The sequence below is a fragment of the Schistocerca gregaria genome, unplaced genomic scaffold, assembly GCF_023897955.1.
Source record: "Schistocerca gregaria isolate iqSchGreg1 unplaced genomic scaffold, iqSchGreg1.2 ptg000066l, whole genome shotgun sequence".
Lineage (NCBI taxonomy): Eukaryota > Metazoa > Arthropoda > Insecta > Orthoptera > Acrididae > Schistocerca > Schistocerca gregaria.
The window spans coordinates 6909297-6929017 of record NW_026061707.1 but is presented as its reverse complement, the minus strand read 5'-3'; the positions used below and the strand labels follow the sequence as shown (position 1 = coordinate 6929017).

The window sequence follows — 19721 nt, the reverse complement described above, 5'->3', positions numbered from 1 at the left end:
AAAGAGCAGAAAAAGGAACAATTGAAATAAAAAACTTAAATTGAAAATGATAACAAATCTATTCTCAACATTTGACCCATCAACTAACATCTTTAATTTATCATTAAATTGAACTAGAACATTTCTAGGACTATTATTAATCCCCTCACTATTTTGACTTACACCATCACGAATTAACATTATCTGAAATAAACTAAATTTAACCTTACATAATGAATTTAAAACACTTCTTGGACCAAAATCATTTAATGGAACAACATTCATTTTCATCTCAATTTTTATTATAATATTATTTAACAATTTCATAGGATTATTCCCTTATATTTTTACTAGAACAAGACATTTAGCATTAACATTTGCAATTGCCCTACCTATATGGCTAAGATTTATATTATTTGGATGAATTAACCATACTAATCATATATTTACACACCTTGTACCACAAGGTACACCGCCTGCATTAATATCATTTATAGTACTAATTGAAACAATTAGTAATGTTATTCGACCAGGTACATTAGCAGTACGGTTGGCAGCAAATATAATTGCAGGACACTTATTATTAACCTTATTAGGAAACACAGGACCATCTATAGCAATAAACTTAATCTCATTACTAATTATTGGACAAATACTTCTATTAATTCTAGAATCAGCAGTAGCAATAATTCAAGCCTATGTTTTCTCAATTCTAAGAACTCTATATTCTAGAGAAGTATATTAAACCTATGTTAACAACTCACTCAAACCACCCATTCCACTTAGTAGACTATAGACCTTGACCATTAACAGGAGCAATTGGAGCAATAGTCCTAGTATCAGGACTAGCAAAATGATTCCACCTATTTAATATTAACTTTTCATAATTGGATTTGGAATTACCCTACTAACTATAATTCAATGATGACGAGATGTAGTACGAGAAGGAACATATCAAGGATTACATACAGGATTTGTATCAATTGGATTACGATGAGGAATAATTTTATTTATTGCATCAGAGGTATTATTTTTCGTTTCTTTTTTTTGAGCATTCTTTAGAAGAAGATTAGCACCAACAATTGAACTAGGAATACTATGACCTCCAATAGGAATTCAACCCTTTAACCCTATACAAATTCCATTACTTAATACAGCTATTCTTTTAGCATCAGGAGTAACAGTAACATGAGCACATCATAGTTTAATGGAATCTAATCATACTCAAGCACTACAAGGATTATTCTTCACAGTGTTATTAGGACTATACTTTACAATACTTCAAGCATATGAATATTGAGAAGCACCTTTTACCATTGCAGATGCAGTTTATGGATCAACATTCTTTGTTGCAACAGGATTCCATGGTTTACACGTAATTATTGGAACAATCTTTTTATCAACATGTCTACTTCGACACTCAATAAATCAATTTTCACCAAGACATCACTTTGGATTTGAAGCAGCAGCATGATACTGACACTTCGTAGACGTAGTATGATTATTCTTATATATCTCTATTTATTGATGAGGTAGATAATTGTTTTTCTAGTATTAATAGTACATTTGACTTCCAATCAGAAAGCTTGATATAAATCAAGAAAAACAATTCTAATTCAATAACAAGAGTTTTCATTAGATTTATTATTCCAATAATTGTTATAATCCTGGCAACAAGACTATCAAAAAAATTAATTAATGATCGAGAAAAAAGATCACCATTTGAATGTGGGTTTGATCCAAAAAGATCAGCACGAATACCATTCTCAATACGATTCTTCCTAATCGCAGTAATCTTTTTAATTTTTGATGTAGAAATTGCACTAATTCTACCAATTGTAATTATTTTTAAAACTTCAGACATTATAATCTGAACAGTATCAACAATATTTTTTATTCTAGTTCTATTAGGAGGACTATACCATGAATGAAACCAAGGAGCATTACAATGAGCAGAATAAAGGGTTGTAGTTAAATATAACATTTGGGTTGCATTCAAAAAGTATTGATATTATCAATCAACCTTAAATAGAATAAGAAGCGAAATATTGCAGTCAGTTTCGACCTGGAAGATTGGTATGTACTACCCTTATTCTTATTAATTGAAGCCAAAAAGAGGCGTATTACTGTTAATAATATAATTGAACTATAATAGTTCCAATTAAGGAAATGTAAAGCCAATATGAAAGCTGCTAACTTTTTATATTAGCGGTTAAACTCCGTTAACATTTCTAAAATTTATATAGTTTAAATAAAACATTACATTTTCACTGTAAAAATAATATATCTATATTTATAAATACTTAAAAGTAAAAATACTTCCTTAACATCTTCAGTGTCACGCTCTAATTATAAGCTATTTAAGTAAACGAAAAACAATATTCCCAAAATAAATATTCAAAAAATAAAAGTTAAAAGATAAATCTTGAAATTAGAATCATATCAACCTTGAATATAACCAATTAAATAAATAAATAATCTATATAAACCTTGACCACCAAGTAATTCACCTCAACCATAATCAAATGACTTAGATGAATAATAACCTATTTTTAAAGGAATATATCTAATAAACTTAGTTGAAAGAAAAGGTATAAATCATATAGAACCAGCAAATCTAACAAAAGAAAGTATACTTAAAGAAAATAAATTATGAGAAAAATCAAAATTAGAAATAAGATAACCTAAATAAGCACCTAAAATAACAACTGTAATAGTTAAAAACTTTAAATAATAAGGTAAAGCAATCACATGAGGAATAGGAAAAATTAATCAAGATAAAAGACTACCACCAAAAACAGCAACAAACAATAGACCAATTATTCCAAATGAAATATAATAACCCTTATCATCAAAAGAAAATCTAGAATAAAAATTATTATCACCAGATATTGAATAATAAAACAAACGAAAAGAATAAGAAGCAGTTAAACCAGTAGAAAAAAAATAAAGAAAAAAATTAAACAATTAATTCATCTTAAACAAACCATCTCAAGAATTAAATCCTTTGAATAAAATCCCGCTAAAAAAGGTATTCCACACAAAGATAAACTAGAAACATTAAAACAAACTGAAGTTAAAGGTATGAAATTAACAATTGATCCTATAAAACGAATATCCTGAGAATCCTTCAAATTATGAATTATTGAACCTGCACATATAAATAATAATGCCTTAAATAAAGCATGAGCCAATAAATGAAAAAATGCAAGCTTTGGATAACCTATAGCCAAAATTCTTATTATTAAACCAAGTTGTCTTAAAGTAGAAAGAGCAATAATCTTCTTTAAATCAAACTCAAAATTAGCGCCCAATCCAGCCATAAATATAGTTATACAACCAATTAAAAGTAAAAATCAACCACAATTATAAGTATCCAATATTGGTCTAAAACGAATTAATAAATAAACACCAGCAGTAACAAGAGTAGAAGAATGAACTAAAGCAGAAACAGGAGTAGGAGCTGCTATAGCAGCAGGAAGTCATGAAGAGAAAGGAATCTGAGCTCTCTTAGTTATAGCTGCTAAAACAATTAATATAGTAATGAGCTTTATTTCAAAAGAATTAGAAATAAAATCATAATAATAAATATAATTTCAACCACCAAAATTTAACATTCATGCAATAGAAATTAAAATAGCAACATCACCAATACGATTAGAAAGTGCAGTTAATATACCAGCACTATAAGATTTTACATTTTGATAATAAATAACTAAACAATAAGAAACTAAACCTAAACCATCTCAACCTAATAAAATTCTAATTAAATTAGGACTAATAATTAAAAAACCTATAGAAAGAATAAATATTAAAACAATAATAATAAAACGATTTATATTCTTTTCACCAGATATATAATCCTCTCTATAATAAATAACCAAAGAAGAAATATATATAACAAAAGAAATAAAAATAAGAGATATTCAATCCAAAATTAAAGTTATAACAACTATAGAACCATTTAAATTGAAAAGCTCTCACTCAACAAAAACTCTATAATCAATTATTAAATAATAAATACCTAAAATAAAAATTATAGTTCTCGAAATAAACAAAGAAAAAAAACTCAAAGAACAAATAGAAAATAAATTCACGGCCTAAGATGAAAAACTTCATATCATTGATTCCACAAAACAATATTTTTAATTAAAATACTTAAGCAAACTAAACAAAGAAATATTCACCCTTTAAACAGAGAATATTTAAAGGCAATCAATGTAAAAGTAAAAGATGATATTCACGAAAATAACCAAGAGAACAAGTATAAACACCAGAATAATAATTCCCATGCTGAGAATAAGAATATATATACAAAGTATAAACAGCTCTAAAAAAAGATAAAAAAATCAAAGCTAAGAATCTAAAAGAAGATCAAGATATAATTCTATTTAATAATCTAATTTCACCTACCAAATTTAAAGAAGGAGGAGCAGCCATATTTGATGATCTTAAAAGAAATCATCATAAAGCCATTCTTGGCATCAAATTAATTATACCCTTGTTAATTAATAATCTTCGTCTACCTAAACGTTCATAAATAATATTAGAAAAACAAAATAAACCAGAAGAACATAAACCATGACCAACCATTAGAGAAAGAGAACCTACACAACCTCATCAATTCATAGTCATCAATCCACCAATAACCATTCTTATATGAGCAACAGAAGAATATGCAATTAAAGACTTTAAATCAACCTGACGAAAACAAATAAATCTTACAATAACACCCCCAGATAAACCTAAAGACAATCAAAAATAATTAAACTTTAAACCCAAATAAGAAATAACCTTTATAACACGAAAAATACCATAACCACCTAACTTTAATAAAACACCAGCAAGAATTATTCTACCTGAAATAGGGGCCTCTACATGAGCCTTAGAAAGTCATAAATGAACCAAAAACATAGGTATCTTAACTAAAAAAGCCAAAATTATAAATACATAAAACATAAAATAATAAGAACCAAAATCAACCAATAAAGGAAAATATAAAGTATTAGAAAAATCATAAACCTTAAATAAAACTAATAATAAAGGTAATCTAGCAACCAAAGTATAAAAAATTAAATAAACACCAGCCTGCAAACGCTCAGGTTGATAACCCCAACCCAAAATTAAAAGTAAAGTAGGAACTAATCTAGCCTCAAAAAAAAATATAAAAAGAAAGAAGACTTAATCTAGCAAATGAACAATAAAGCATAATTATTAAAATCAAAACCATAAAAACAAAAAAATTAGAATGATATGAACTTAAATAAACTGAACTTCTAGCAGTGATTATTAAAGAACAAATCCAAAAACTAAGTAAAATTAAACTAAAAGAAAAATAATCAATACCAAAATAATATCTAATTATATTCAAATCAGCATATGAATAAACACAAATTATAAAAACAAAACCCGACAGAAACATTAAAGAATGAACCAACCATCAACAATTATTTAATAAACAAAGAGGGATCAAAAAAATAGTTATAAATAAATACTTTAACATAAAGATAAACCAAAAGAATTAAAAAAATCATTACCATGAGAACGAATTATTGAAACTAAAATAGAAAGACCTAAAGCACCCTCACAAACAGAAAAAACTAAAAAAATAACAGGAAAAAAATAATCATAATCAAACTCAATAAGAAAAACAATAACTAACATAAATAAAGAAAGAACAATATATTCTAATCTCAAAAGAACCATTAATAAATGTTTACGTTTAGAAGAAAAAACATAAACACCAGCAAAATAAATCAATAAAGAAGTAAAAATAGAGAATATAAACATTAGTTTTAATAGTTTAAAAAAAACGCCGGTCTTGTAAACCGGAATTAAGTCCAGCCCCCACTTTTAAAACTTCAGAGGTGGAAAAGCTTCCATCATCGGTCCCCAAAACCGGTATTTTAAATAAACTAACCCCTGAAATGATCAAAATAATAATTATATCATTATCAAATGTAATAAATATTAATTTTATTAAATTAAGACACCCAATATCAATAATGCTTTTTATTATCCTTCAAACCTTCCTAGTTGGATTAATTAACAGGAACAATAATAGAAAGATATTGATTATCATATATTTTATTTTTAACATTTCTTGGTGGTATACTAGTATTATTTATTTACATTACAAGAATTGCATCAAACGAAATATTTCAGCCTAAATCAATCACTATAATTATTACATTAATAATGTGAGTATTTATCATATTAATATTAATTATTCTAGATATATCTATATTTATAGACTTTTTCAAAAACACCGAAACTATAAATATTGATAATTCAATCAATTATCAAGAAATAACAATATCTTTAGAAAAATTATATAATAGACTAACATTCATTATTACAATAATAATAATAATTTATTTATTTTTAGCACTACTAGCAGTTGTTAAAATCACCAAAATTAATCAGGGTCCTATTCGTAAAATAAGATAATTACTAATGAATAAACCCTTACGATTAAGACATCCAATAATTAAAATTATTAATAACTCTTTAATTGACTTACCTGCCCCAACAAATATTTCATTTTGATGAAATTTTGGATCCCTATTAGGGTTATGTTTGGTAATTCAAATCGTAACTGGACTATTTTTAGCTATACATTATACATCAAATATTGAAATAGCATTCAGTAGTGTAGTACACATCTGCCGAGACGTAAATAATGGTTGAATTATCCGAACCTTACACGCAAATGGAGCATCTATATTTTTTATTTGTATTTACTTACATGTAGGACGGGGAATTTACTATGGATCTTATATATATATATACATACCTGAATAATTGGTACAGTGATTTTATTTTTAGTTATAGCAACTGCATTTATAGGATATGTCTTACCCTGAGGCCAAATATCTTTTTGAGGTGCAACAGTAATTACTAATTTATTATCAGCAATCCCATACTTAGGAACAGATTTAGTCCAATGAGTATGAGGAGGATTCGCTGTTGATAATGCAACATTAAATCGATTCTTCACATTCCATTTTGTATTACCATTTATTATTGCTGCTATAGCAGCAATTCATTTATTTTTTCTTCACCAAACAGGATCTAATAATCCTCTTGGACTAAATGGAGATATTGAAAAAATTCCATTCCATCCATACTTTACCTTTAAGGATTCTATTACATTTGTAATAATAACATCATTATTAATTATACTATGTTTAATTAATCCTTACCTATTAGGAGATCCAGATAACTTTGTACCTGCCAACCCATTAGTAACACCAGTTCATATTCAACCAGAATGATATTTCCTATTTGCATATGCAATTCTACGATCTATCCCTAATAAGTTAGGAGGTGTTATTGCATTATTTTTATCAATTAGAATCTTAATAATTTTACCATTTTATAATAAAACACCATTCCGAGGCATTCAATTTTACCCTATTAATCAAATTTTATTCTGAATTATAGTAGTTGTTGTATGCTTACTAACGTGAATTGGTAAACGACCTGTTGAAGAACCTTATATTATAACAGGTCAAATCTTAACAATTATTTACTTCACATATTTCTTAATTAATGTCCATGTCGCAAACGAATGAGATAAATTAATTAAGGAATAAAGTTAATTAGCTTAGGAAAAGCATATGTTTTGAAAACATAAAATTAGAAGTTTAACTCTTCTATTAACTTTTCTCAAAAAATTTCACTAAACAAATGAGATAAATAAAATCTTTAAACCAACAAAGAAAATAAAAAAATTCAAAGATAAAGGTAAAAAACTTTTTCAAGCTAAGTACATTAATTTATCATAACGGAACCGTGGTAATGTTCCACGAACCCAAATTAAACCAAAAGATATAATAGCAAGCTTAATAAAAAATATAAAAGAATAAAAATCACTGCCCAAAAAAATTAAAGCCAATAACATTCTTATGAAGACAATTCTAGTATATTCAGCTAAAAAAATTAAAGTAAAACCACCCGCACCATACTCAATATTAAATCCTGAAACTAACTCAGATTGCCCTTCAGCAAAATCAAAAGGAGTACGATTAGTTTCAGCTAAGCAAGAAGCAAAACAAGCTAAAGCTAAAGGAAAAGAAATAATAATAAATCAACAATAAAGCTGATAGTTTATAAAATCAAACATATTAAAACTACCAATTAAAATAATTAAAGACAATAAAATTAAAGCTAAACTAACTTCATAAGAAATTGTTTGAGCAACAGAACGAAGAGAACCTAATAATGAATAATTTGAATTAGAAGATCAACCAGCAATTATAACAGTATAAACACCTAATCTAGTACAACATAAAAAAAATAAAAATCCATAAGAAAAAGAACACATATAAGTTAAATAAGGAAAAATTACTCAAACGGCTAAAGAAATCGTTAAATTAAAAACAGGGGAAAAATAATAAAGTAGGTAATTAGATATAATAGGAATTGGCTGCTCCTTACAAATTAACTTAATAGCGTCTCTAAATGGCTGAGGAATTCCAACAAAACCTACCTTATTTGGACCCTTTCGAATCTGAATATAAGCTAAAACCTTACGCTCTAATAAAGTTAAAAAGGCAACGCTAATTAAAACACAAATAACCAATAAAAGAAAATTCAAAATAAATATAAATAAATCATAAAGTATCAATACTATTTGTAGAAAAAATCTACATAAATGAATTCTAAATTCAACACATTAATCTGTCAAAATAGATAATAAATTAATATTAATCAATATAACAAAAATATTTTAACCATATGGTCCTTTCGTACTAATATGGATTAACAATCTTAGGATAGAAACCGACCTGGCTCACGCCGGTCTGAACTCAGATCATGTAAGAATTTAAAGGTCGAACAGACCTAATCATTGGGCTCCTGCACCCAAAATTTTTCTTAATCCAACATCGAGGTCGCAATCTGCTTTGTCGATATGAGCTCTCAAAAACAATTACGCTGTTATCCCTAAGGTAACTTAATCTTATGATCATAAATTATGGATCAAAATAACAAACATAAATAAATGATATAATAATGAAGAGTTTATCTATTCTTCATGTCACCCCAACAAAACATCATCATTAAATATAGAAAGACAAACAAAAAACTATATAAAAGTAAAATGTCAAGCTCTATAGGGTCTTCTCGTCCTAAAGAAGAATTTAAGCCTTTTGACTCAAAAGTTAAATTCAAAAATTTATTAAGAGACAGTTGATTTCTCGTCAAGCCATTCATTCCAGCCACTAATTAAGAGACTAATGATTATGCTACCTTTGCACGGTCAAAATACCGCGGCTCTTTAAAAATACGCTCAGTGAGCAGGCCAGACCTCAATATATAAACAAGAGGACATGTTTTTGATAAACAGGCGGAAATCAATTTTGCCTAGTTCCTTATAATAAGTTCACAAGGTAAAAATTTCATACAAATAAATATACTAATTCTATCATTATTACAAAAATTTTAAAATTAAATTAATAATCTTAATAAAAAACCTAAAATATTTATAAAATCAAAATAAAAAATAATGAACTAAAACGTAATCTAAAAGATAGCTGGTTTAAAGCTTACTATTATATTTCTATAAAATAAATTATAGGTTATTAACTTCAAAGCTTATCCCTTAAAGAATAAATAAGTTAATATTTTTACTTAAAAAATTAAATAAAAACAAATAACTTTAAAAAATTAAATTTTTTCTTAGAAACTAGATATCTTGGGAAACGATTAACATCTCATTTCTATAAATAATTTAATAATAATTATGATAAATTAACTATAAATTATTTATAAATCAACCCAAATCGAGACAAGTAAAATAAATACTAAAATTTTGATAAACCCTGATACAAAAGGTACAATAAATAAAATCTACTTAAAAAAATTTAAAATAATATTTCATAAAACACTTACATTACCAATAAACTATAATTTAAAAAATCAATTCTATAAAATATACTAAGACAAAAATACAATAAAATTATTTATATTAAATAATTAAATAAACAAAAAATAAATATAATAAAATAAATAATCAAGATATCCTGATTTGCACAGAAAAATTTTCAGTGTAAATGAAACACTTTACTAATAAGTTATATCTTGAAACTCTTCCTAGATACACTTTCCAGTACATCTACTATGTTACGACTTATCTCATCTAAATTGAAGCTACTTTAAAATAAAATAGAATAATCAATAATGAGAGCGACGGGCGATGTGTACACATCTCAGAGCCAATATCAGTTAAATTAAATAAATTAAATTACTATCAAATCCACCTTCATTAACAGTATTTCACAATCAAATCCGTTATAAACAAAAATCTATTGTAACTCACCTCCTCTTAACTATAAGCTGCACCTTGACCTGAAATATTTTATAATTATAAATCTTGAGAATTATAACTCTAAAAAGATTCTCTGATAACGGAGATATACAAACAAATAAATTAAGTAGAGTAAATCGTGTATTATCAATCATGGGGTAGGTTCCTCTGAATGGAATGAGATACCGCCAAATTCTTTGGGTTTAAAGACCTTAACTAATAGTACCCTGGTAAATATAATTAACGTTTAAAATAATAGGGTATCTAATCCTAGTTTATTATTTAAATTTCACAGATTCATAAAAAGGGCCACAAATAAATTTTAACATTTCAACTTACAAATTTATATTTCAACCCTAATAATATAAACAACTGCTTTAACCAATAATATTCACTTGTATCAATCGTATAACCGCGGCTGCTGGCACGAATTATGCCGATACTAAATCAATTGCTAAATCCAAAATCACTTGATAATTAAATCAAATTACTGCAAAAAGAACATTTAGTCTAACAAAACTTACATATAATACAAAGAAAAAGTGAATAAACAAGCAAGAATAAAACTTTTAAAAATAAGAAAATTTTAAATCTATTAATTCAGGAAAAAATAAAAGATTCAAATATTTAAAGAAAAAAAAGAAAAAAACCACAAACATTAACAAAAAAAAAAGAAACGCCCCTATGTATGACCACAACAACTTCTCTATTATATATAATTAAAGATTAATATGGAACATGTATAGCAATAAATGTATTATATTCTTTCTTATTTAATCTTTCTTTTCACTAATAAATAAAGAAAGATTAAATAATATAATAAATATATTTTATACAATTATGTAATTTAATATAATATGTTATTAATATGAATTCTTTTTTTATATTAAGTTAACTTTCATATATATTAGTTAAATAATCTAATTATAGATAATTTACATAATTATATTATTATAATTAATATAATTATTTATATTAATTATAATATTTTATATTTAAATTAATAATTTTATTTATTATATCCAATTATAATAATATTAAATATTAAATTACATATTATTATATATATTATATTATAATAACCTATTTTAAGCTAAAAACATAAGTAGCTATAATCCTAGGTAAATAATTGCATTAAAATAATCAATTGATAATGGTAAGATGAACTTATAATACTTTAATTTCAAATAAATGTAATATATTAATATAAATTATTTATTATTATATATATATATATATATAAAAATAAAATGAGCAGGATAAATTAATCCTAATTAAACAAAATAATACATAAAAGAATTTCAAAAAAAACTTTCGATTTATATATTAAATAAATGAAGTGCCTGATTAAAGGGTTACCTTGATAGGGTAAATAAAGTAAACAAAATTACCTTCATTAAAATTACATAAGATAGAATTAAACTACCTCCTTTAGTATCAAAAACTAACGTGCATCATACACCTTAATGTAAAAAGGTAAGCTAAACAAGCTAATGGGTTCATACCCCATTTATAGAGGTATCAATCCTCTCCTTTTTAATGACCAACAACTCTACAAAACTTCTCTTCCTATCAACATTAATGATAGGAACGATCCTGTCCATTTCATCAAATTCCTGATTTGGGGTTTGAATAGGACTTGAGATCAACTTACTTTCATTTATTCCGCTCCTAACAAGAAATAAAAATATAATAATAAATGAATCATCAATTAAATATTTTATTGTCCAAGCAATAGCATTGACAATATTATTATTTTCAATTTTGCTGATTCAAATAAAATATCCCATGGGATGGGAAACAGAATTTATCCCATCAATAATAATTAGATCTAGACTATTATTAAAGATTGGAGCTGCACCTTTCCATTTCTGATTTCCAGAAGTTATAGGAGCATCAAGATGAAATAATTGTTTAACATTAATAACATGACAAAAAATCGCCCCAATAATGGTCTTATCTTATTGTATTCAATTAAGAACTTTTATTTGAACAATTATTATCTTAAGAATTATTATTGGGGCAATAGGAGGTTTAAATCAAACATCCTTACGACAACTTTTAGCATATTCATCAATCAGACATCTAGGTTGAATAATTAGATCATTAACAGTCAGAGAAAACATCTGAGAACTATACTTCATTATTTACTCACTATTAAGATTAATTATAGTTTTATTATTTAAGCAAATAAATTTATTTTTCATAAATCAAATTTATTCAGCCAGAAATATAAAAACCGAAATTAAATTCATAATATTCTTATCTTTATTATCTTTAGGTGGACTACCACCATTCCTTGGATTCTTACCAAAATGAATTGTAATACAATCATTAATAGAAAACAATATAACAACTATTATAACTATTATAGTTGTATTAACTACAATTACACTCTACTACTATATACGTATTAGATTCTCAGCTCTAATTATATCATACACAGAAAATTCGTGATCTATAAAGATAAAGTGCCAAAAATCAAGAATCATTCTTCCTATAACAGTAATAATTTCAACAATAGGATTGATTTCAACATCAACCTTAATTTCATTATACTAAGGACTTAAGTTAATCAAACTAATAACCTTCAAAGTTATAATTAAAAGAATAATCTTTTAGGCCTTAGTAAAATTTTACACCTCTAGAATTGCAGTCTAGAATCATAATTTAATATAAGACCTAAATATGATAAGAGAGAAAACATCTCATAAGTAGATTTACAGTCTACCACCTAAAATTCAGCCATCTTACCGCAAAAATGATTATTCTCAACAAACCATAAGGACATTGGTACTTTATACTTCATATTTGGAGCATGAGCAGGAATAGTAGGAACATCAATAAGAATACTTATTCGTGCTGAACTTGGCCAACCCGGATCTCTAATTGGGGATGACCAGATTTATAATGTTATTATTACAGCTCACGCATTCGTAATAATTTTCTTTATAGTAATACCTATTATAATTGGTGGATTTGGTAATTGACTTGTTCCACTAATAATTGGTGCACCAGATATAGCATTTCCACGAATAAATAATATAAGTTTTTGATTACTACCACCTTCACTAACCCTTCTTCTTACATCTTCTATAGTAGATAATGGTGCTGGTACAGGATGAACAGTTTACCCTCCTCTAGCAGGAGCTATTGCACACGGGGGTGCATCTGTAGATCTAGCTATTTTTTCACTGCACTTAGCAGGTGTATCATCTATTCTTGGTGCAGTGAATTTCATTACAACAGCAATTAATATACGATCAGGAAGTATAACTTTAGATCAAACACCTTTATTTGTATGATCTGTAGCTATTACAGCATTACTTCTCCTTCTTTCACTTCCAGTTTTAGCAGGAGCTATTACTATATTATTAACAGATCGAAATTTAAATACATCATTCTTTGACCCTGCAGGAGGGGGTGACCCAATTCTATATCAACATCTATTTTGATTCTTTGGACACCCAGAAGTTTATATTTTAATTCTACCGGGGTTCGGAATTATTTCACATATTGTATGTCAAGAAAGAGGAAAAATTGAATCATTTGGAACATTAGGTATAATTTATGCTATACTATCAATTGGACTAATAGGATTTATTGTATGAGCACATCATATATTTACAGTAGGAATGGATGTTGACACACGAGCATATTTTACATCAGCAACAATAATTATTGCTGTACCTACAGGAATTAAGGTATTTAGATGATTAGCTACATTATATGGAACTAAATTCAAGTTCAATCCACCATTATTATGAGCTCTAGGATTTATTTTCCTATTTACAATTGGTGGATTAACAGGATTAGTATTAGCAAATTCATCACTTGATATTGTATTACATGATACATATTATGTAGTAGCCCACTTTCATTATGTATTATCTATAGGAGCAGTATTTGCAATTATAGGAGGTGTCATTCAATGATATCCACTATTTACAGGATTAACTATAAATAATACATGATTAAAAATCCAATTTACAATTATATTCATTGGAGTAAATTTAACATTCTTTCCTCAACACTTCCTAGGATTAGCAGGAATACCTCGACGATACTCTGACTACCCAGACGCATATACATCATGAAACGTAGTATCAAGAATTGGGTCTACAATTTCTATTGTAGGAATCATTATATTCATTGTAATTATATGAGAAAGAATGATTACAAACCGAGCAATTATATTTAGAGCTAACATAAGAAGATCAACAGAATGACTACAAAATAACCCTCCTGCAGAACATAGTTACTCAGAATTACCATTAATCTCTAGATTCTAATATGGCAGATTAGTGCAGTAGATTTAAGCTCTACAAATAAAGGTTTGACCTTTTATTAGAAAATATTTATTAATGGCAACATGATCAAATTTATCTCTTCAAGATGGAGCTTCACCATTAATGGAGCAATTATCATTCTTTCATGATCATACTATGGTCGTATTATTATTAATTACAGTAATTGTAGGTTATGCCCTAAGTTATATATTATTTATTGCCTATACTAACTGTAATATACTTCATGGACATTTAATTGCAACAATCTGAACAGCTTTACCAGCAATTACGTTAATTTTTATTGCCCTTCCATCATTACGACTATTATATTTACTTGATGATTCAGTAGATGCAATAATTACAATTAAAACCATTGGACGACAATGATATTGAAGATATGAATATTCAGACTTCATAGACGTAGAATTTGACACTTATATAACACCAGAACAAGACCTAGAAAATGATGGATTCCGACTACTAGATGTAGATAACCGAACAATCCTACCAATAAATACAGAAGTACGAGTATTAACAAGAGCATCAGATGTTCTACACTCATGAGCAGTTCCTGCATTAGGGGTGAAAATTGATGCAACGCCAGGTCGGTTAAATCAAGGAACATTCACAATAAATCGACCTGGATTATTCTTTGGACAATGCTCAGAAATCTGTGGAGCAAACCACAGATTTATACCAATTGTAATTGAAAGAACTTCAGTAAATTTATTTATTAAGTGATTATCTCAGATAATTTAAGGAGTTAGTTAAAATAAATAACATTAGAGTGTCAATCTAAAGTAACTAAAAAAAATTAGTACACCTTGAAATTCATCAGATGACTGAAAGTAAGTAATGGTCTCTTAAACCAAATAATAGTAAATTAACGACTACTTCTGATGGGGAAATTATATCCAAATCCCTCAAATATCCCCTCTTATATGATTCTCACTATTCATTATATTTTCAGCTACATTAATCTTGTTTAATCAAATAAACTTCTTCTCATTTAAACCTAACCTTATTAAAAGAGCAGAAAAAGGAACAATTGAAATAAAAAACTTAAATTGAAAATGATAACAAATCTATTCTCAACATTTGACCCATCAACTAACATCTTTAATTTATCATTAAATTGAACTAGAACATTTCTAGGACTATTATTAATCCCATCACTATTTTGACTTACACCATCACGAATTAACATTATCTGAAATAAACTAAATTTAACCTTACATAATGAATTTAAAACACTTCTTGGACCAAAATCATTTAATGGAACAACATTCATTTTCATCTCAACTTTTATTATAATATTATTTAATAATTTCATAGGATTATTCCCTTATATTTTTACTAGAACAAGACATTTAGCATTAACATTTGCAATTGCCCTACCTATATGGCTAAGATTTATATTATTTGGATGAATTAACCATACTAATCATATATTTACACACCTTGTACCACAAGGTACACCGCCTGCATTAATATCATTTATAGTACTAATTGAAACAATTAGTAATGTTATTCGACCAGGTACATTAGCAGTACGGTTGGCAGCAAATATAATTGCAGGACACTTATTATTAACCTTATTAGGAAACACAGGACCATCTATAGCAATAAACTTAATCTCATTACTAATTATTGGACAAATACTTCTATTAATTCTAGAATCAGCAGTAGCAATAATTCAAGCCTATGTTTTCTCAATTCTAAGAACTCTATATTCTAGAGAAGTATATTAAACCTATGTTAACAACTCACTCAAACCACCCATTCCACTTAGTAGACTATAGACCTTGACCATTAACAGGAGCAATTGGAGCAATAGTCCTAGTATCAGGACTAGCAAAATGATTCCACCTATTTAATATTAACTTATTCATAATTGGATTTGGAATTACCCTACTAACTATAATTCAATGATGACGAGATGTAGTACGAGAAGGAACATATCAAGGATTACATACAGGATTTGTATCAATTGGATTACGATGAGGAATAATTTTATTTATTGCATCAGAGGTATTATTTTTCGTTTCTTTTTTTTGAGCATTCTTTAGAAGAAGATTAGCACCAACAATTGAACTAGGAATACTATGACCTCCAATAGGAATTCAACCCTTTAACCCTATACAAATTCCATTACTTAATACAGCTATTCTTTTAGCATCAGGAGTAACAGTAACATGAGCACATCATAGTTTAATGGAATCTAATCATACTCAAGCACTACAAGGATTATTCTTCACAGTGTTATTAGGACTATACTTTACAATACTTCAAGCATATGAATATTGAGAAGCACCTTTTACCATTGCAGATGCAGTTTATGGATCAACATTCTTTGTTGCAACAGGATTCCATGGTTTACACGTAATTATTGGAACAATCTTTTTATCAACATGTCTACTTCGACACTCAATAAATCAATTTTCACCAAGACATCACTTTGGATTTGAAGCAGCAGCATGATACTGACACTTCGTAGACGTAGTATGATTATTCTTATATATCTCTATTTATTGATGAGGTAGATAATTGTTTTTCTAGTATAAATAGTACATTTGACTTCCAATCAGAAAGCTTGATATAAATCAAGAAAAACAATTCTAATTCTATCAACAAGAGTTTTCATTAGATTTATTATTCCAATAATTGTTATAATCCTGGCAACAACACTATCAAAAAAATTAATTAATGATCGAGAAAAAAGATCACCATTTGAATGTGGGTTTGATCCAAAAAGATCAGCACGAATACCATTCTCAATACGATTCTTCCTAATCGCAGTAATCTTTTTAATTTTTGATGTAGAAATTGCACTAATTCTACCAATTGTAATTATTTTTAAAACTTCAGACATTATAATCTGAACAGTATCAACAATATTTTTTATTCTAGTTCTATTAGGAGGACTATACCATGAATGAAACCAAGGAGCATTACAATGAGCAGAATAAAGGGTTGTAGTTAAATATAACATTTGGGTTGCATTCAAAAAGTATTGATATTATCAATCAACCTTAAATAGAATAAGAAGCGAAATATTGCAGTCAGTTTCGACCTGGAAGATTGGTATGTACTACCCTTATTCTTATTAATTGAAGCCAAAAAGAGGCGTATTACTGTTAATAATATAATTGAACTATAATAGTTCCAATTAAGGAAATGTAAAGCCAATATGAAAGCTGCTAACTTTTTATATTAGCAGTTAAACTCCGTTAACATTTCTAAAATTTATATAAGTTTAAATAAAACATTACATTTTCACTGTAAAAATAATATATCTATATTTATAAATACTTAAAAGTAAAAATACTTCCTTAACATCTTCAGTGTCACGCTCTAATTATAAGCTATTTAAGTAAACGAAAAACAATATTACCAAAATAAATATTCAAGAAATAAAAGTTAAAAGATAAATCTTGAAATTAGAATCATATCAACCTTGAATATAACCAATTAAATAAATAAATAATCTATATAAACCTTGACCACCAAGTAATTCACCTCAACCATAATCAAATGACTTAGATGAATAATAACCTATTTTTAAAGGAATATATCTAATAAACTTAGTTGAAAGAAAAGGTATAAATCATATAGAACCAGCAAATCTAACAAAAGAAAGTATACTTAAAGAAAATAAATTATGAGAAAAATCAAAATTAGAAATAAGATAACCTAAATAAGCACCTAAAATAACAACTGTAATAGTTAAAAACTTTAAATAATAAGGTAAAGCAATCACATGAGGAATAGGAAAAATTAATCAAGATAAATGACTACCACCGAAAACAGCAACAAACAATAGACCAATTATTCCAAATGAAATATAATAACCCTTATCATCAAAAGAAAATCTAGAATAAAAATTATTATCACCAGATATTGAATAATAAAACAAACGAAAAGAATAAGAAGCAGTTAAACCAGTAGAAAAAAAATAAAGAAAAAAAATTAAACAATTAATTCATCTTAAACAAACCATCTCAAGAATTAAATCCTTTGAATAAAATCCCGCTAAAAAAGGTATTCCACACAAAGATAAACTAGAAACATTAAAACAAACTGAAGTTAAACGTATGAAATTAACAATTGATCCTTTAAAACGAATATCCTGAGAATCCTTCAAATTAGAATTATTGAACCTGCACATATAAATAATAATGCCTTAAATAAAGCATGAGCCAATAAATGAAAAAATGCAAGCTTCGGATAACCTATAGCCAAAATTCTTATTATTAAACCAAGTTGTCTTAAAGTAGAAAGAGCAATAATCTTCTTTAAATCAAACTCAAAATTAGCGCCCAATCCAGCCATAAATATAGTTATACAACCAATTAAAAGTAAAAATCAACCACAATTATAAGTATCCAATATTGGTCTAAAACGAATTAATAAATAAACACCAGCAGTAACAAGAGTAGAAGAATGAACTAAAGCAGAAACAGGAGTAGGAGCTGCTATAGCAGCAGGAAGTCATGAAGAGAAAGGAATCTGAGCTCTCTTAGTTATAGCTGCTAAAACAATTAATATAGTAATGAGCTTTATTTCAAAAGAATTAGAAATAAAATCATAATAATAAATATAATTTCAACCACCAAAATTTAACATTCATGCAATAGAAATTAAAATAGCAACATCACCAATACGATTAGAAAGTGCAGTTAATATACCAGCACTATAAGATTTTACATTTTGATAATAAATAACTAAACAATAAGAAACTAAACCTAAACCATCTCAACCTAATAAAATTCTAATTAAATTAGGACTAATAATTAAAAAACCTATAGAAAGAATAAATATTAAAACAATAATAATAAAACGATTTATATTCTTTTCACCAGATATATAATCCTCTCTATAATAAATAACCAAAGAAGAAATATATATAACAAAAGATATAAAAATAAGAGATATTCAATCCAAAATTAAAGTTATAACAACTATAGAACCATTTAAATTGAAAAGCTCTCACTCAACAAAAACTCTATAATCAATTATTAAATAATAAATACCTAAAATAAAAATTATAGTTCTCGAAATAAACAAAGAAAAAAAACTCAAAGAACAAATAGAAAATAAATTCACGGCCTAAGATGAAAAACTTCATATCATTGATTCCA

At 26.8% G+C, this 19721-nt stretch overlaps 1 protein-coding gene and 1 long non-coding RNA gene across 2 annotated transcripts in view; one reads left to right on the top strand and one right to left on the bottom strand.

The window, feature by feature from the left end:
• Positions 1-9847, top strand: part of LOC126301304 (uncharacterized) — a 28223-nt gene extending 18376 nt beyond the window's left edge. Inside the window, exon 2 of the long non-coding RNA XR_007553029.1 lies at positions 9563-9847. This is a non-coding gene — a long non-coding RNA (uncharacterized LOC126301304). The remainder of the gene's footprint in view (positions 1-9562) is intronic.
• Positions 2938-19118, bottom strand: LOC126301283 (NADH-ubiquinone oxidoreductase chain 5-like). Its single transcript, XM_049991698.1, has 2 exons — positions 18741-19118; positions 2938-3130 (listed from the first exon to the last, which is right to left on the bottom strand). Exons 1-2 carry the CDS (start codon positions 18910-18912, stop codon positions 2952-2954), a joined length of 351 nt encoding a protein of 116 aa, XP_049847655.1. The 5' UTR covers positions 18913-19118; the 3' UTR covers positions 2938-2951.
• Between the last annotated feature and the right edge of the window lie 603 nt (positions 19119-19721).

What these genes read in the sequence shown, in the direction of transcription:
- LOC126301283 (XM_049991698.1), bottom strand. Translation starts at nt 18,912, where the DNA reads ATGGCTGGATTGGGCGCTAATTTTGAGTTTGATTTAAAGAAGATTATT. An exon ending in ATTATTATTTATATGTGCAG is followed by an intron (nt 3,131 to 18,740) that starts GTTCAATAATTC and finishes TTATATGTGCAG; the next exon opens with GTTCAATAATTCATAATTTG.